The sequence below is a fragment of the Leucoraja erinacea genome, chromosome 3 (genome assembly GCF_028641065.1).
Source record: "Leucoraja erinacea ecotype New England chromosome 3, Leri_hhj_1, whole genome shotgun sequence".
In the NCBI taxonomy this organism is placed as follows: domain Eukaryota; kingdom Metazoa; phylum Chordata; class Chondrichthyes; order Rajiformes; family Rajidae; genus Leucoraja; species Leucoraja erinaceus.
The window spans coordinates 96,844,570-96,864,969 of NC_073379.1; the positions used below are offsets into that span (position 1 = coordinate 96,844,570).

General features: G+C 42.1%; 1 protein-coding gene across 2 annotated transcripts; it reads left to right on the plus strand.

Moving 5' to 3' along the window:
• Positions 1–1,358: 1,358 nt before the first annotated feature.
• On the plus strand, positions 1,359–19,057 carry nudt12 (nudix (nucleoside diphosphate linked moiety X)-type motif 12). Of its 2 annotated transcripts, XM_055633239.1 has the most exons (8): positions 1,438–1,495; positions 2,216–2,272; positions 6,096–6,317; positions 8,853–9,442; positions 12,115–12,282; positions 14,237–14,350; positions 18,072–18,271; positions 18,949–19,057. In XM_055633239.1, the coding sequence occupies exons 3-8, from the start codon at positions 6,112–6,114 to the stop codon at positions 19,054–19,056; spliced, it is 1,386 nt and encodes a 461-aa protein (XP_055489214.1). In that variant the 5' UTR covers positions 1,438–1,495; positions 2,216–2,272; positions 6,096–6,111; the 3' UTR covers position 19,057. The 2 variants fall into 2 exon arrangements, with proteins under 2 accessions (XP_055489215.1, XP_055489214.1); XM_055633240.1 differs by lacking the exon at positions 2,216–2,272 and having other exon boundaries at positions 1,359–1,495.
• Positions 19,058–20,400: the final 1,343 nt, after the last annotated feature.

Here is a 20,400-nt window from a genome sequence, read left to right on the forward strand (position 1 = left end):
TCTTGCACTAAATGTTGTACCTTCTGTGCATTTTGGATGGCTTGATTGTAATCATATACAGTATTTTCTTTGACTGGAAATAGCATGCAAACAAAAGTTTTGAACTGTACCTCGGTAAAGTAAATTAAACCGTACATTGTAGAGGCACCTGCTAGCGGACGCATATATCGATCCAGGCGTTCAGAAGCCGCGGTCATGTAACTCGGGAGGGGCTGTTTGTTTCACACGGTTTTTCACGTGCACGCGTTAGTTCAGCGCTGACCACCGTTGTGGGCAGACGTGTCTGAAGAACCTGTATAGGGTGATTTCACGAAAGGTCACTGGAGCGTAGATCCGCACCCACGTGACCGAAAATCTGAAGTGGAGTACATGCTAGACATCCGGTACATGTTAGTGAATGGGAAAACACGCACTTTCACACCCGTTAAAAACATCGAAAACGGCCAGGTTTTGATCTGCAATTTACTGTGCCAGTCGGGGTGACCGTGAGGCACAGCTACCTAGATTTACTGTCCAAAAAAAAGATAGAAACTAAGGTAAATTCAAGAGGGAGCTGAAGGTGCCAATCCAGCGGAAATGCTTATCGGACATTTGCCGTGGAGATTTAAAGATTCAAAATATCGGGAATTATCGCGTTTGCTCGCTGCATTTCATCAAAAGTAAGGCATTATTGACTTTTTTATCTTTATTGATGAAATGCAGCGAGCAAACGCGATAATTCCCGATATTTTGGATCTTTAATTCTCCACAGCAAATGTCCGATAAGCATTTCTGCTGGATTTGCACCTTCAGCTCCCTCTTGAATTTACCTTAGTTTCTATCTTTTTTTTGGACTGTAAATTTAGGTAGCTGTGCCTCACGGTCACCCCGACTGGCACAGTAAATTGCAGCTCAAAAACTGGCCATTTTCGATGTTTTTAACGGGTGTGAAAGTGCGTGTTTTCCCATTCACTAACATGTACCGGATGTATAGCATGTCCTCCACTTCAGATTTTCGATCACGTGGGTGCGGATCTACGCTCCAGTGACCTTTCGTGAAATCACCCTATACTGCATATAGAACTATTGAATAAAGATCTGTTGAAAACTCCAGTAGTCGTTTCTCAGACCACTAAAAGGTATTCTAAAAGATTTATGATTTAGGGCATGGTTGGAAACAACAACACCACCACCACCACCACCACCACCACTGCTTGCCAGGCACCACAAGAAGGGTCTCGACCTGAAACGCCACCCACTCCTCCTCTCCTCTCCTCTCTCAGAGACGCTGCCGGTCCCGCTGAGTTACTCTAGCATTTTGTGTCCATTTGACCCCATAAATCGAGGCGTGCGGATTATCGGAGTTTCACCTCACCTCACCTCCTAATCAGGGAGGGAGCTCAGGGACTGTCAGTGTCAGCTGAGCAAACAAGGAAGTTAAATCGCAGGGACTGCAGTTGCAGGGACGCAGAGACCAATGAGGTTTTAAGATGTTGCTGGTGGTAAATTAATACAGGTTGGGGGACATGATTGTCACTTGTATTTGCTTGAATACCCGGGAACGTTGCTCTAGTGTGTGTATGTCCCGGCCCGACCGGTGCTGGTGTTGCTGGGCATTGGAGCTCCGACACCGAGTCCGGCTGCTGCTGCTGCCGCTGCTGCCGTGCGGGCGGGTTGGGGACGCGGCAGCGGGCGGCTGGGGAGCCCCAGTCCGGGCGGCTGCAGCGGGTGGGCTGTGGACGGGGCTGGGGCCGGGGCGTCTCTGCAGCGGGTGGGCTGTGGACGGGGCTGGGGCTACACTGTAGCGGGTGGGCTGTGGACGAGGCTGGGGCTACACTGTAGCGGGTGGGCTGGGGCTGGGGCCCGCTCTGCAGCCGCTCTGCAGCGGGTGGGCTGGGGCTGCGGCGGCTCTTTAGCAAAGATCTTATAGCTCTGCTCTAAGATCTTTGCTCTTTAGCGGGTGAGCTGCCGACAGTCCACTCCCTCACCCAGCCCCCGGCCAGCTGCCGCCTGTTGCATTTGGTGCAAATTCCACTCCGTTTTTGTTTGCAACTCTTTAAAACGGCCGAGTCCCTGAACCCCGCTCGGCCTGTTTGCTGACAGCTGGCATGCCTTAGTTGTGGAGTTTCTCAGGCCCACTTTAAAAATCGGCCTGTCTCCGCCGTTCATTGAAGTGCGCGGGCGGGTTGGGATAACGCAGACGGTAAGAATGTGCCATATTTCCGCTTAAATGCAGTACAAGAATCACAGGGCATCCACCTTTCCAGCACCAGCGCAGCAGGGGAGCGAACACGTGAGTTGCATAAGCATGAACCTGCAGATCAAATAAAGGCCTCGGGGCTGCTCATCTACTTGTTGAAAGGGTAATCTCATATCATGCAAGACAACGGTGTTGTCCTTGTAAGGAAGCAAAAGTTACTAATAAAACTGCTTTTGCATGTAAATATGTGGGCATGATTTCAAGCCCATTTTTTTATTTCCATCATGGATAGAATCGGATATGGCTGTTTAAATTGGTTCATTGCAAACAGCACTGATTCAATTCTGTTTAGCTTCCCAGCAGGCAGCTTTTATTGTTTCTGCGAAAAGGATAATAAACCATGTTCCCCATTTCCAGCCGACATGGAGGAAACGGAGGAGACTTCAAGGCAATGAGCGATTTGCTAAAAGGGAAATTGTACAGACATTGGATGTCTGAAATATAAATAGAAAATGCTTAAATCATTTGACAGGTCAGGCAGCATCTGTGGAGAAAGGAAAAAGGGATTTGAGCCAATATCCCTTGGTCACAAGCAAGATGTTTCAGATTAACAGTTTATCAAGGCAGGATGAATTTATTTTCCAAAGGCAAGTTTTTTGGAACACGCCAGTTCTTAGCCAGGATGGAAAATGTATTCCAAAAATTCTTTGGAAAGCTGAAGGCGATGAATCAAACTCGAAAAGTTGAAGCATTCATTTGGCTGATAGAACCCTTGCCAAATCAGTATAAGGGGGCAAAACTGGTATGTTTCACCACTGAGTATTTATCCATTTTTCTTCAGAATCCCATGATAGAGTCTGCTTCCACAATTTCACTGCCTCATCACTCACTGCATAACAAAAGGTTTTCCTACATATCACTTGTGGTTCTTTTGCCAATCACATGTTTGCTCTGACTCTTAGTTGCTGATCTGTTCAACAATGAGAACAAGTTTAGTTTAAAGACACAGCGTGGAAACATGTCCTTTGGCCCACTGAATCTGCACCGACCAATGATCACCTGTACACTAGGTTTATTCTACACACTAGGGACAATTTATAGAAGCCCTTTGGAATGTGGGAGGAAACTGGAGCACCCGGAGAAAGCCCACGCAATCACAGGAGAATGTACAAACTAAATACACACAGCACTCCTGGCCAGGATCGAACCCGGGTCTCTGGCTCTGTAAGGCAGCAGCTCCACCACTATTCTGCCCTGAAGTTATGATTATAGGTATGAACCCTTCATGGCCTTAAAATCTGTATCATCCTCCTGCTACAGTGATTATCCAAACAAAATGATTATTCAATCTTTGTTAACTCTTTCAATTTCCAAGGAGAACAAGCAGAGTGACTTCAGCCTATCTATATTATTGAAGAGCCTCATCCCTGGAATAATTCTGCTAAAATTCTACTGTACCTTCCAAAAATCTTCACAACTTTCCTCCAGAAGTGTGTTCAGATATGCATGCAATGCACTGGTTGTCAGTGAACCAGCAATTTATAAAGGTTCAACACATAGAAACATAGAAAATAGGTGCAGGAGTAGGCCATTCGGCCCTTCGAGCCTGCACCGCCATTCAATATGATCATGGCTGATCATCCAACTCAGCATCCTGTACCTGCCTTCTCTGCATACCCCCTGATCCTTTTAGCCACAAGGGCCACATCTAACTCCCTCTTAAATATAGCCAATGAACTGGACTCAACTATCTCCTCTAGCAGTTCCAGAGATTCATCACTCTCTGTGTGAAAAATGTTTTTCTCATCTCTGTCCTAAAAGATTTCCCCCTTATCCTTAAACTGTGACCCCCTTGTTCTGGACTTCCCCAACATCGGGAACAATCTTCCTGCATCTAGCCTGTCCAACCCCTTTAGAATTTTGTAAGTTTCTATAAGATCCCCCCTCAATCTTCTAAATTCTAGCGAGTACAAGCCGAGTCTATCCAGTTACAAGCCAAGTCTATCCACGACTTCCTTATCTTTTACTCCATGTCTTTGCCTCTAAAGTCAAGTACTTTCATCGTTTAACCACATTCCTAAACTCCCCTGACACTTTAACATTTATCCTCTGCTCCTGTACATCTTTAGAACTGAAGGTAAATGTTTTCCTATTGATCCTATTACAAAACCTATGTGGCTCAGTACTTGCAAGAGAAAATACAGCAGGACTAATTAGTTTCAGTTTGTGTTTGACGGTTAACTGGAATGATCTTTGGGATGAGAGAGTTGAAGATTGAGGAGGAAAAGTTTGCATTATCTGGCGTTTAAAGGGACAAGAGATTATCTCATTGAGCCATTTAAAGGGACATCAAGATTCCTGTTCTGGAGGCTTTTTTGCCAGGTGGGAGTTTAGATTTGGGAGGCAAAGTCTCGGGTAAGTGGCTGGCATGTGAATCGAGGAGGTTTTTTTCTCATGAGGATTACAAATATTTTGAGGATGCTCACATCGTGGATATGTCAAAGATTAGAGGACATAGCTTTACGGTGAAGGGGGAAAAGCTTAAAGGAAATATGCATGGCATGTTTTTTTTTACACAGAGGGTGATAATTGTGTGGAATGTGCTGCCAGGGGTGGTGATGAAGGGAAATACAATAGTTGTGTTTAAGAGGCTTTTAGATAGGCAAATGGATATGGATCATGTGCATATAAATGAGATTCGTTTTTCTTGGCATCATGTCCATCACAAACATTGTGGGTCAAAGGGCCTGTTCCTTTGCTGTACTTTTCTATGAAGATAGACACAAAAAGCTGGAGTAACTCAGCGGGTCAGACTGCACCTCTGGAGAAAAGGAATAGGCGACGTTTCGGATCAAGACGCTTCTTCAAAACTTCTGAAGGTCTCGACCCGAAACGTCGCCTATTCCTTTTCTCCAGAGATGCTGTCTGACCTGCTGAGTCACTCCAGCTTTATGTGTCTATCTTCAGTTTAAACCAGCATCTGCAGTTCCTTCCGACATTGTACTTTTCTATGTTCTATCAAGCACCATGATAGGGAAGATACAAAAGTAAAAGGTGTAAATATTTCCATTTCTACATTGGAACAGTGTGGAATGCCAATCTCTAGTTGACTATGGGAATGTGATGGAGCAGCAGAGGGGCTGAGGGTCACTTTTGCAAAAAGGATGGAGAAGTTCAACATAGTAGTCACATTGTTTGTTTGGGATCTACAGGGTAAATAAGATTGAATTGAGATCAATATTTGCAGAGCGGAGGTCATAGTACAAAGAAATCTCTTTCATTAAGAAATATATGACCATGTCACCCAGCTATCTAAAGTTATACTTACAAAATTCGTAATGGGTTGGACATACTAGAAGATTTTCCCAGGAAGATGTTTCTATAAATATGTTAAGTATTTTTTATTTAACTTTAAACCCATTTTGATAAAGCTTTTGATGTGTACAATTTGAGAAATTACAGATCTAAATTGCAATTTCGAGAAATTACAGATCTAAATTGCAAAACAATAATTGGTAGTGATTACTGATGTTATGTTTTTTTTTAAATGCATAGATATTCAAACCAGCCCATATGCAGAATATTAAGAACAGTTACTGAAATAAAAGCACACTGCTGGAATTATACACCATGTTTGTCAATCCTTGAAAGAGGAAAGACAGATGACCTCTTGGAATGTGAATTGTCAATAGAACCAGAGATTAGTATTTTTGATGAAAAATCTCCCCCAAAGCATTTTTGTGCTTTATGTTTCTCATAATTTGAACACTTGTGTTTGCCTTGAGCTGGAGATTATTGGCTGCTCATAAACCGAAAAGATGATTGCAAGCATTGTATTTATAATTCAATATTTCTTTCATTAGTTCCTCACATGCAGCATTCTCCATGTTGAATGTAATTTTCTTGCTATTTCCAGGTGAGACAAAATAAGGATGGCGGAAACTGAAAACAATTTAAAGAAAGAACTAGTCACCCAGTTCCATGAGACTGCTGCGAAAGGAGATGCAGCAAAACTGTCTACAATGCTAACTTACTCTACGTCCCTTGTCGATGAGGTGGATGAGAGGGGCTGGTCCGCTTTGATGCATGCCAGTAGAAATGGACATTTGGAGGTAGCCCATCTGCTTCTTGACAAGGGGTAAGACATTCTTGCCATAGAGGGAGTACAGAGAAGGTTCACCAGACTGATTCCTGGGATGTGAGGGTTTTCATATGAAGAAAGACTGGATAGACTTGGCTTGTACTCGTTAGAATTTAGAAGATTGAGAGGGGATCTTGTAGAAACTTACAAAATTCTTAAGGGGTTGGACAGGCTAGATGCAGGAAGATTGTTCCCAATGTTGGGGAAGTCCAGAACAAGGGGTCACAGTTTAAGGATAAGGGGGGAAATCTTTTAGGACAGAGATGAGAAAAACATTTTTCACAGAGAGTGGTAAATCTGTGGAATTCTCTGCCACAGAAGGTAGTTGAGGCCAGTTCATTGGCTATATTTAAGAGGGAGTTAGATGCGGCCCTTGTGGCTAAAGGTATCAGGGGGTATGGAGCAGGTACAGGATACTGAGTTGGATGATCAGCCATGATCATATTGAATGGCAGTGCAGGCCCGAAGGGCCGAATGGCCTACTCCTGCACCTATTTTCTATGTTTCTATGTAAATAGACAATGGTTGTTTCTGACTGTCAACATTATGGAACCTAGACTTAGCAATGTTACAAAATTTTGCAATTTATCCCATCAGATAAAGCATAAAAATAAGTTTAATTTGACACCTAATTCACTTTCATATCTTCAGTATTAAAAAGGTTATGGCCATTTTCATACTCGGAAATTAGCATCTTGTTCCCTATTGCTTTTGAATTGACAACACAAAAGCTGTGATCGAGGACAGCCAAAAGCCTATAACTTTCTTAAAGATTAAGAGAACTGAATGACATTTTCAGTTATTATAGATTGAAGCATTCTGAAACAAATATAAAACATCTTATTTGGATGACCTGAAATTAAAGCGTATAATTAGTTAGTTACCTAATTGTAGCTAATTATAAAATTGACCGTTGTGACGTAAATAGTAATAAACACCCAGACTGCCTTGAAAATTAAAAAATGTGATATTCTCAAGATCAGAACTTTAATATTATTGTATTATATGCTGTAAGTCAGTAACAGATAGGTAAATAAATTACAATTTCTAGCAATAGACCAAGTCTTTATGGAGAAGATCAGTTGCTAGCTGGTACATTGGCATATCATAATCAGTAGCATCATCATACTCCTCAGATTATAACCAATAAGCAACTCTGTACACCTTGTTTTTCCTCAACTTTTCAATTTTGGCATTGTAAACTTCCTCTTAAAACCACACATGACCTGCCTTTCTGCCCACTACTTTCCCATTAAGAATGCCGTGTAGATTCTATTTCTTAAGAAAAGGATATATTTTTTAAACAGCCTAAGTATTCAAATAACAAACATTCACACAAGAATTCACAATATAACATGATTTTTAAATCTCACTGTCATGAATTCATATGCCTGATGGAAGGAATTTGATGTATAATTCCCATAAATTAATCTAGAAACATCCACTCAATATAATCAACATTTTTATTTTTTTGCACAATACATGGGATTAAAACTGATATTTAGTATAAAAATATTGGCTATGGGTAGACAATAACACAAAATATAGTCGATTTAGATGCTCTTATGACACGATTGTCCAAAAAAAAGAGCATTTAAATCATCTTGCGAGTGGGTTTTTCTGGAAACCGATCGATTGGAACGTTGCATTTGTGGTGAATTTGAACCCCATATCGGCAGGAAAGCACTGCCGGTTCGTATGAGGCCCAAATCACATTTTCGCAACATAAAATTTGATTAAAGCCATCCCAAGAAGCAAGTTTATATGTAAAATAGACGACTTACCCGGTGTTTTGTCCCGTTCATGCGATCCGTCACGTTGTAGGCGTAGAGGGTTAGAAGTCGCTTTTTATTTTAATCAATTCATTAAATTGTCTCGCAATTACCCACAAAAAAAAACGGGAATGCAAGTCCGATCGATTTTTCTTCAGTAGCTAACAGCCCGTAGAAATCCGCCTCCCACAGGCAGGAGAAAATGGCATTTTAATCCGCCCCCCCTACTCAAAGGCGCCAAAGTAGCGCACACGGCCAGGGGCAGAACTGCAGAGCCGCTGAAGGTACATTTTGTAACATTGCTACTAGACTAAAACTTGTTAGCAATGCTCAGCAAAAAAATGATTCCTTTAGCTAACCAAGTAACCTATTGACAATACTACATTTAGTTTAGTTTAAAGATATGACGCAGAAACAGGCCCTTCGGCCCACCGAGTCCGCACCGACCAGCGATCCCTACACGTTAACACTATCCTACACACACTAAGGACAATTTACAATTTTATCGAAGTCAAGTAGCCGGCAAACCTGTATGTCTTTGGAGTGTGGGTGAAAACCGGAGCTCCCGGAGAAAACTCACGCAGGTCACGGAGAAGATGTACAAACTCCATATAGGCAGCACCCCTAATCAGGATCGAACCTGGGTTTCTACTGCTGCACCACCGTGCTGCCCTGCTAATCTTAAAAACTACTTTATAACGACAAGGCTTGATACCTTGCCTATACCAAATCTGATTTTGTATCTTTTTTTTTTCTCCAGCTGCAATCAATCTCTTTCAAATAAATCAGGACAAACAGCACTGGACATTGCTAAATTCTGGGGATATAACAGTATTGCTGATTTGTTGGCAAACACTAAAGTTGCTGCTGGCGCTGGAATGTGGCCTGATGGCCCAGAAGAGAATGAAAATTATTTCAGCAGAACATTGCTTAATAAACTAAGCGAAAAAAGAAGTGATTCTACTTGGTTAAAGAACAAACAGATTGACCAAGCTAGTGTCTACATCTTATTTTCCAATTTAAATCCATTGGTTATTTCGCTAAAATATGAAGAGTCCAGGAAGCCTACGCTTCATCTCTGTAAGCTGCATTACAAAGATGTAGAGCATCTCTTGGCTAAACCAGAAGTCACTTGTGTTTTCCTTGGAGCAGAATTGCAGAACAGCAGTGGTGGATCACAAATTAAATCTTCAGTAAGCAAAGACTCAGCGGAGAATGATGAACTTCTTGCCTGGTTTGCATTGAATACAAACTCTGATGCTACAGATAACTTTAGGATTATATACCCAGATTGTTGCTTCATCCAGCCACTTATGCCGCATATACTGAATTTAAATCAGGAGGAGGCTGGTGAGTATTGAGGCATTTAGCATTGACTTGCAGTCAGCCATCCCTTTGGATGTAAATGAGAAGAATGGATACTAATCTTTGAATTTTGATTTGCACTATATTTAATTCACAAAGATCTGCAACTTGCTGAGCCGCTTTAGGGGAATGGTAGGGTAGAGAATTGTACCTGAGGAAGCGTCTCGACCCGAAACGTTACCCTTCTATCCAGAGATGCTGCCTGTCACGCTAGGTTACCAGCATTTGGTGTCCATCTTCGGTATAAATCAGCATCTGCAGTTCCTTCCTACAAATATAACACTTAACGCTTGGTTAAAGAGAAATGTTTTAAGTAAAGTCTGAAAGGAGGTAGTGAGAAGGAGAGGTTTATAGAATTAATTCCAGACATTGGGGCTTGCACAGCAGTGGATAGTTACTGATGATAAAAACTAAATTCAGGTGTGAGTGGATGTAACAGAAAAAAGCCTTTTTATTAATTCATTGCTAATTTCATTCCTAAACATGTTTGTTCAACTGCTTCTGAGGGTTTTTGACAGGGAGAGGATGGGGAGTCTATTTGTTTTGCAGCTTTTCGGAGATGGAACGTTAAGTGTTAACCTGCATTTCATGGTCAGTAGTGGGTGACAATGTAGCCAAGGCCTACAAAGCTCTGACAATATGTTCCATGGGCTTCTTCCTCCTTGATGGTTGCTCTCAGGCGGAGGGGATCTCTATCCTATGGGATCAATCAAGTCATCAGACTCTCTGAGCAGCAAATCTCATCAAATAATTTTCACAGCTAGGAAGAAGAAAGCAAAGTTTTAAGTAATATGTCAGGTTAACATAGAGCGTAAAATAATGGTTGGAACATGCATGTAATGTTAAAGTAGCAGCCAAAGTCCTGTGGGGTGGCTTTGACCAGATGTGGAAATGAGTGGAACTACGGATGTTCGGTGGTTCAGACTGATGCAAGTCGCAGACATCCGCCCATGTGGTGAGAAACACTCGAGTCCAAGACACCCTGGCAGATTCTAAAGCTGGCCACATCAATTCTCTCCGCCACGGGACTCCATGCAGGTTCTTCCCATCTGGACCTTTTTAAAGACTTGTACATGTTAGCCTTGCATTCTCCAGTTCCACATTCACAATCCAAATAAAATGATTATTCAATCTGCGTTACCCCTTTCAACATTTCAAAAACCTGGCCCATATTTGCTCTTTTCACTAATGAAACCCAGTTCAGCTCCGCTACACATGCCCGTAATGGATTTAAGATTGGTTCAATAAGAGGGGATGATGGACACGAATGGAAACATTTTATATTTATAGTTTGAAGTTGAGCATTAACATGAGGATTTTATGGGCCTCATTCGATCCATCGTCCTTATAAATTATTAACGATATTAGGCTTCAAATATATAAATTCTGATGGCCTTCCTTTGAAGATAGTTTTACGGGCCAAGTTCAGTCTTCTCCAGTTTTGATTCTCAGCAGTCTCCTTTGCTCGGAATCTGCTCAAAGGTCGGTCCTTTGGTGTTTCGCACATTCTTTAGGTTTGTGGAACTCCCTCATCTTTTGGGGCCCTTGGCATTTTAATGGCACACTGGGATTTGTTGGTAAGAAGTTCAATAATGGAGGAACATATACATTTAAAATGGAGAACCTGTAAAATGGTGTTGTTGCTCTATAGCACAGAATAGCATTTCCCAGGCATCCAATGGTGCAGTAGTTGATATAATGGGTGGGCGTGCAATTGGGGCTTTGCAATACATAATTTCAAAAAAATTACATCATAATGCAAAATTGGGGGCCAATATGCGACATTTCTAAACATAGAAACAAGGAACTTCAGATGCTGCTTTACAGTAAAGGACAAAAGTGCTGAAGAAGGGTCCCAACCTGAAACTCATGTATCCCTGTCCTCCAGAGATGCTGTCTGATGACTGAGTTACTCCAGTACTTTGCATCTTTTTTACGATAACACAACCAGTGAGGACTAATTTCACCATCCATATTCATCATCAGATGCTAACATACTTCACCCTGAGGTTGTAAAATTTAATAAATGTGAGATTTCAGTGTTCATTTTTAAATGGCGCAATAACTGTGCGCTTCAGTGAAACAGGTAATATTTATGTATCACTAGAGAGACGGGTAAGTTTATGTTGCTGACCTTTATATAAACTGGAAGATGCTGTTGATTTGAAAGTACAGGACCATTGTCAGTGAAAAGCAAGTGGGGAAGGAAAACAGGTCAATAATTGGTTGTATGGCAGGATTAAACAATAGTGTCTGTGCAAGGTAAAGAAACACAAAATTAAGAGAAATTAAAGGAACAAAAGATGTATTTAGAAAATATCACAGCAGAGAAAGGAAGCTGAGAAAATTTAGAAGAAAGTAGTGGAAGAAAGCTGAGGAGCAAACCTTTCACATATTTCACTTACTCATTAGCCCTTCCACCAAACACATCTTTTATGTCTCATTCCTTTTTTCCCACATCCTTGATCTGTCCAGTAAAGTCCTGAAGAAATGTCATAGATGTGAAACATGGAAGCTCTGTTTCTCTCCGCAGATGCTGCCTGACCTGCTATGGGCTCTCAGCATTTTCTGTGCATTTCTGATTTCCAGTGAGTTCAGCATGTAGTGTTGTACACAAAACTTATGATGGTTTAAAATAATTTTCTTTTTTAACTTAGGTGTGGTTGCACAGGCCAGGTCTGTCCTTGCCTGGCACAGTCGATACCAGTTCTGTCCTACCTGTGGAAATGACACAAAAGTTTCCGACGGAGGTTACAAGAGGGAGTGCTTAAAGGAAAACTGCCCAAGTCTACAAGGAATTCATAACACCTGTTACCCCCGTGTAGGTATGGGAAATGTGCAAATAACTTGCTCTGAATATTTGTGAAAGGTTACATGTTCAGGTGTTTAGTTTATAGTTACAGCATGGAAACAGGCCCATCGTTCCACAGTATCCACGTCAATCACCCAATGGCGGCACAGTAGTGCAGTGGTAGAGTTGCTGCCTTACAGCTCTTGCAGCGCCAGAGATCCGAGTTCGATCCCGACTATGGGTGCTGTCTGATTGGAGTTTGTACATTCACCCCGTGACCGCTTGGGTTTTCTCCGAGATCTTCGGTTTCTTCCCACACTCCAAAGATGTACAGGTTTGTAGGTTAATTGGCTTTGCGTTTTAAAAAATGGTAATTGTCCTTAGTGTGTGTAGGATAGTGTTAATATGTGGGGAACGCTGGTCAGCTCGGAATCGGTGGGCCGAAGGGCCTGTTTCGGCGCCGTATCTCTAATCTATACCAAACTAAACTAAACAAAACATCTATTCACGCAATTCTCCGTGATCCCTCGTTATTATCCACTGTCCTACACACTAGAGACAATTTACAGAGGCCATTAACCTTCAAACCTGCAGGTTTTGGGGATGTGGGAGGAAACCGGAGCACCCAGGGAAATTCCACGCGGACACAGGGAGAATGTGCAAACTCCGCACAGGCAGCTCTACCAGCTACGCCACTGTTCTACCCACTGTCATGATATGAAACTTTTACCATGATATGAAACTTTTACCATGATATGAAACTTTTAAAGAATAACGTGGTTAATTTTGGAGGAAACACGGTAGCTTGACCGGTTGGTGCTGATTTGGGATCACAGATTAAATCATGTGAGGATTTCTGCTCATCCCCATTTAACCTCCACCGGGTGGCGCCAGTAATGGCTGCCTCGCCAACAGTCTGTCTGTCCCTTCCTTCTTTGTTGGTGTTTTATAGTATGTGTTAAATGTATGTTTTTAATGTTCTTTAGCTTGTTTTATGTGGGGGGTGGGGGAGGTGGTTGGGGGAAACCTTTTTAAATCTCTTACCTCGAAAGAGATGCGATTTTTTTCCGTATCGTATCTCCGTCCGCACTGCAGCCTAACATCGAGGAGTTGATGGCCTTTGCTGCACACTGACTTCAGGAGCTCCAACAGCAGGAGCCTGCGGGATTTACCATCGTGGAGCTGGCATTCCCTTTGCCAGGGATCGACCTCGGAGCTCCAACCTCGGGAACCTGCAGACTTTAACATCATTATACTCGCGTTCCCTGGTTAGAGTCCGACTTCGGGAGCTCCTAGCCGCAGGGACTTCGACCGCCCCGATACGCTAGCTTTGTTCGCCCCAACGCGAAGGCTTTGATCGCCGGCTGTGGATCATTCGACTGCCCCGACCACGTGAGAATAAGGAGGAAGAAGATTGTACTTTATTGCCTTCCATCACAGTGAGGAATGTGGGGAATCTGATGCGGTAGATGCTTATGTTAACTTTTATGTGGTTGTGTGTCTTGTCGCTTTTTTTATTGTGGCTGTATGGTAATTTGAATCTCGCTGTACCTTAATCGGTACACACGACAATAAAAGACCTTTGAAACTACTGTACTTGTATCTAATGTCAACAGAGCTTCAGTGAGAGAAGCAGAGGCAAAAACACCACTTGCACCACTGGTAGAGGGCTTATTGGCAAAATGACCTGAGTCACTGCACAGTCCAGAATTATTAGGATTTTGAAACCTCATCCAAAAGTGTTTTCCTGCTTATGAATATCAATTTAAATTTGATACCGAGATATAAAGGTATTTGAGGTCAATCTGAAATTACTTGGAGCAAATGTCTATTGATTTTAAGTGAAATGACATTGGATGAACAGTACACATGTTTTGCAGTGTTTTCGATGTACGAGTTTATTATTGGGCATTTTTGTTAAAGCATTTATCTGTTTTAAGGTGTGCAGACACTTTGTAATAGCATAAGGGTACTTTTATGTTCTATAGATCCAGTGGTAATAATGTTGGTCATTCATCCTGATGGTAATAATTGCCTTCTGGGGAGACAGAGACGACACCCTCCAGGAATGTTTTCCTGTCTGGCAGGATTTATGGAACCAGGTGAGCAAAGGTTTCATGTCATGGGGAAATCGATTTTACTGCTTTATTTTGAAGCATCTTTATTAAAACAATATGATTTTACAACCTCAGGTAAGTGATGCATTTGACCATTGGGGTTTAAAATGGTTTAGCGCTGCTGTTTTATGAGAGGCGTCTCTGAAGCAACCAGATTAAAGAAGATGATAGAACACGAACACGAGTTTAGCGCCTGCAGTCATAATTCACATGGACAATGACATGGGCCATACTGTGGCAATTGGAAACTGCTGGCAGCAGCGGCTAACAGCGGGGCATCAGGTGGAGCTGCTGCCTCACAGCACCAGAGACCCCGGTTCGATCCTGACCTTGTGTGCTGCCTGTGTGCAGTTTGCATGTTTTCCCTGTGGCCACGTGCATTTCCTCCAGGTGTTGCAGTTTCCTCCCACATCCCCAAGACGTGCGGGTTTGTAGGTTAATTGTCCTTTGTAAATTGCCCCGAGTGTGTTGGGAGTGGATGAGAAAGTGGGATAACATAGAACTAGTGTGAACAGGTCTTCAAAAGTCGGCATGGTGGGCCAAAGGGCCTGTTTCCATGCTGTATCGCTAAGCTAAACTAAACCTGGTGGGTCTGAAGGGAACCAGAAGTGTCAGTCATTCACTCCCCTGGAAATCTTGCACAACCACGTATGCGTGGTAAAATACACAGACATCTGAGATATACTGTAAGTCAAATATTGCTGGATCTTATTGCTGCCCCACCACCAGACTTAACACGTAGCCCAGAAGTGGGGCCATAATTTGATGAGGAATCGATTTACTTCACTTCCAGTGCAACGCAACGCTTTAACCAACTAGGGATGGTGTTCATGGATTGCTGATCTTCTGGGGTCGAAAAGGGGTAATCCTCCATTAATTTGTGTTAATAGAAGAGGTCCTTGTGCAAAGAGGTCCTTCTGCAGTTGTACAGGGCCCTAGTGAGACTACACCTGGAGTATTGTGTGCAGTTTTGGTCTCCAAATTTGAGGAAGGACATTCTTGCTATTGAGGGAGTGCAGCGTAGGTTCACGAGGTTAATTCCTGGGATGGCAGGACTGTCATATGTTGATAGAACAGAGCGGCTGGGCTTGTATACTGGATGAGAGGGGATCTTAATGAAACATATAAGATTATTAAGGGATTGGACACGCTAGAGGCAGGAAACATGTTCCCAATGTTGGGGGAGTCCAGAACCAGGGGCCACAGTTTAAGAATAAGGGGTAGGCCATTTAGAACAGAGATGAGCAAAACCTTTTTCATCCAGAGAGTTGTGAATCTGTGGAATTCTCTGCCTCAGAAAGCAGTGGAGGCCAATTCTCTGGATGCTTTCAAGAGAGAGTAAGATAGAGTTCTTAAAGATAGCGGAGTCAGGGAATATGGTGAGAAGGCAGGAACATTGTACTGAATGTGGATGATCACTTGATCAGCCATGATCACAGTGAATGGCGGGTGCTGGCTCGAAGGGTGGAATGCCCTACTCCTGCACCTATTGTCTATTTATATGTTAGATTTTGATATGCTTTCAATTATATAATTTACATTCTTGTATTCATAATTCTAATAATTTAAATCCATCTGAATACAAATTAATATCCCTGGCTATCATGAGACATTTTAAAACTGTTAAAAGTCTTTGACAGCCAGCACTGTGAGGTATTTTCAATGCTTGGAACTAGGTTGCCTTACAAGACATCTGCCAGGCACAGCCAGGTCTCTTCATCCAGATTGCATGAGGCACAAGGTGTTTAGTACAACAAATCTTGGGCACAATGTGCTCAAGCACCTTCTGCCTGACTATGAAGCGGAAAATTGATCAAGGCGCGTCCTGTAGATAACATGAGGAGAAGAGGTGGGAGTCATCAGGAGGTTGAATATCTGAGCAGCACTTATGGTGGATTGCTGAGGTCTCGTATGGACCAGTCATGGGATTGGGAGATTGAGGGCTATAATGGGAGGTCTTGGGTGGTTGAAGCAGCCTTCCACTAATGATAACTTGTTCTAATTAAAGTGAACCTACCTGAAGAATGTTTTGAGAATCAATTGCCAAGGTCAGGGAGATACTCGTTGACATCCTCCAGTGGCGACCATGAATGCACCAATGAAAATCACAAATCACAAACTGATGGGAAAGTCCCAACCTTTAACACTAATTTCCCACTACTAAGAACAGATGGCGTTGAACATTTGTTGTCCATTTTGAAAAAAGCTATGGCACAATTTAAAGCATTTATCAGGCATCTTCTTTAGTATGTACAACAAACCTGTCACCAACTTAACGTTTGACAAGAAAATAATTTATTTCAAGCGAACATTTCTAACAAACGACAAAATTAGCCTCTAGTCTTTTCCGCCGCCTTCATATTAGGATCGGAGGAAGGTGCTGAATAACAATTAAATATAGAGTGATACAGTGTGGAAACAGGCCCTTCGGTCCAACTTTCCCACCCCGGCCAACAATGTCCCAGCTACATTAGTCCCATCTGCCTGCGTTTGGTCCGTATCCCATCAAACCTGTCCTATCCATGTACTTGTGTAACTGTTTCTTAAGTGTTGGGATAGTCCTTGCCTCAACTACCTCCTCTGGCAGATTACTATTAAATCTTTTCTCCTTCACCTTCAACCTATGTCCACTGGTCCTTGATTCACCTACTCTGGGCAAGAGATGGTGTGCATCTACCCGATCTACCCCTCTGCTGGAGGAAACATTACAGATTCCTTGGTTTGCTAACCTGGAAAAAACATACAACATTAAAGATGTAATGTTAACTATAGCAACCACTGATTAGATATCAGGTCAAATGCTTTTATTAGAAACTGAAAAGCTGCTGTTTTTCAGCAATGTGATTTAAAAAATGATTTTTATTTTCTTAGAGTGATACATTTTAACAACCTTTTCGTCATGGTCTCAGCTCACTCTGGAAATTTGATTATGCAACAGTCTTTAACTCATGACATGTCTATACCAGCGATGCTTGGTTCATGCCATTATCAGCACAGTACAACTTTTGAAGTGCTACAAAACAATTGGTCATATTGTCACAAGAGTGACTCTGCTTGGACACTCCCAGGAAAACAGGTGTTGGTCAGTGAACCAGATCAAGTAAGCCCCTAACTTATCTTTCAATCTTTGGGGATCAAAGAATTCTGTGCCAACTTCATGGCTTGTCATAGAGCTATACAGCATGGAAACATGTTCTTCTGCCCAATTTGTCCAGATCACCAATTTGGCATGCTGGGTTGATCCTTAAGGGGTCCTATTCTTAAGGGGTCCCAGCCAATCCTTTACCTATAATATACCTGTAGAATCTCTTAGGATTTTCCCTTACCTTGCCTGCCAAGACTATTTCATGTTTTATTTCAGCTCTCATGGTCTCATGAAAGCACTGCATCCTTTAGTGTAGCATTCATCAGCATTTATTTCAGAATGCATTTTAGACCAAATGGTTTAAAAGCATGACTATAAAAGTGGTGTTACTGTTTGCGTTTGTTTTTAACAATCCTAGTTTAGAGACCCGTTAAACTATACTATACACAGTCCACTGAGCTATGTAGAGGAGCGATGGTGAAAATCCACCAGCCTTGTTTTAGTATCAGAACCTCCAAATTAATACAATGTGTAGTTGTTTCTTATTCACTTTGTACAGCTGAATACTAACAGGGAGAGGAGTATTGTTGAACAAAGTACTTCAATTTCATTTTCTAATAGGAGAGACAATCGAGAATGCTGTTCGAAGAGAAGTGGCAGAAGAGACTGCAGTCAAGGTTGGGCGTGTTCAGTATGTTTCCAGTCAGCCCTGGCCAATGCCTTCATCCCTTATGATTGGTTGCCAAGCTAATGCAATCTCAACAGAAATTACTGTGGACAAGGAGGAAATTGTAGACGCCCGATGGTTCAGTCGGCAACAGGTACGTCAGACTCGCGGACTGGAAATGGTTTATCTGATGCTGCTTTTGGTCGTGCTGGGCGCAGTAATAAAATGTAATATCAGATGGAATAAGATGGGTCACTGTGTTACACGTTCAGTTTCTTCTCCATTAAATAGCTTGCGTTAAGTGGATTAACAGAATCCTTCTGTAACTCCGGTAAAGATAAAGCTCTCTGATTTTTTTCTTCTCGAATCCCAAAGCAAACAATTAATGTGGGGTTACTTTTAGAGAGACTGTGTGGAAACAAGCCCATCGGCCCACTGAGTACACGCCGACCAACGATCGCCCATACACTAGGCCTACGGTATCCCACTTTTGCATGCTACACACTTGGGGTAATTTACAAAATCCAATTAACCTACAAACCTGCATGTGTTTGTAATGGATTTACTTGAGTGACAACAAGCTCCCACACTCCCATCCAAAGACCTCATCAGCGCTTATTAGTTGTGTTATTTTTCTCTGAAGTAAAATTGCTATGTTTTTATCCAGATTAAAATGAATAGATAATTCTTACTTATTATAAACTGCATCATAGCACAACATTTAAAGGAATGCTATAAATTATGAATATTAAATAGATCTGCTAACTGAAAATCAATTTGGCAAAATTTACTGGGGGGAAAACTAATCCTTTTTTTTAATTGATTTTGCAGATTACTGAAATTCTGAATAAACAGGGTCATCCAATGAGCATTCCTCCCCAGCAAACTATTGCAAACAGGCTAATTAGACAGTGGCTTAAGAAGAATTCTAATCTCTGAATTTGTTGCCAAAAACAGCTTCTTCCTATTTATCTGCATTAAGCCAGCTGATCCGCCAGTCTCTGTGTGAAGACCTCCGCAGGGAAAGCAGAGACTATTCCTGACAAAACCTTCCATGCACTGAAGTGTGAAGTCCAGTTCGGAATGAACTTTGTTTTAGTTTATTTTATTGTCACGTGTTGCAGGTGCAGTGAAATATTTTTGTTGCGCGCTAACCTCTTTCCCACCTATCAACTGACATTTGGTAACAAACTTTCAAATTTACATTTCAAGAACCATTTATTTCACTGGTACATACCAATTGATTAAGAAACATACAAAATAGGTGCAGGAATAGGCCATTCGGCCCTTCGAGCCAGCACCGCCATTCAATATGATCATGGCTGATCATCCAAAATCAGTACCCTGTTCCTGCTTTCTCCCCATATCCCTTGATTCTGTTAGCCCTAAAAGCTATATCTAACTCTCTCTTGAATACATTCAGTGAATTAGCCCACACTGCCTTCTGTGGCAGAGAATTCCACAGATTCACAACTCCCTGGGTAAAAAGGTTGTTCCTCATCTCAGTCCTAAATAGCCTACCCCTTATTCTTAAACTGTGAGCCCTGGTTTGGGACTTCCCCAACATCGCAAACATTTTTCCTTCAATGACCTTAAGAATTGTAAATGTTTCTATAAGATCCACACTCATCCTTCTAAATTTGGATGAAGATAAGCCCAGTCGATCCATTCTTTCATCATATGTCAGTCCCGCCATCCCAGGAACCATCCTGGTGAACCTACGCTGCACTCCCTCAATAGCAAGAATGTCCTTCCTCAAATTAGGAGACCAAAACTGCACACAATACTCCAAGTGTGGTCTCACCAGAGCCCTGTACAACTGCAGTAGAATCTCCTTGCTCCTATACTCAAATATTCTCGCTATCAGAATCAGATTTTATTCGGCAAGTATATTTTGCAACATATGAGGAATTTCATTGGCCAGGTCAGTCATCCAATTACACAAGTAGCAGATCACTCAAAAACATATTTTAACATGAACATCCACCACAGTGACTCCTACACATTCCGCACTGTGATGGAAGGCGAAATAAAGTTCAAGTCTCTTCCTTTTGTTCTTCCTCGGTCGGGGGCCTATGAAGGCCAACATGCCATTTGCTTTCTTCACTGCCTGCTGCACCTGCATACTTTCTTTCAGTGACTGATGTACAAGCATACCCAGGTCTTGTTGCACCTCCCCTTTTCCTAATCTGACGCCATTCAGATAATAATCTGCCTTCTTTGTTCTTGCCACCGAAGTGGATAACCTCACATTTATCCACTTTATACTGTATCTGCCCACTG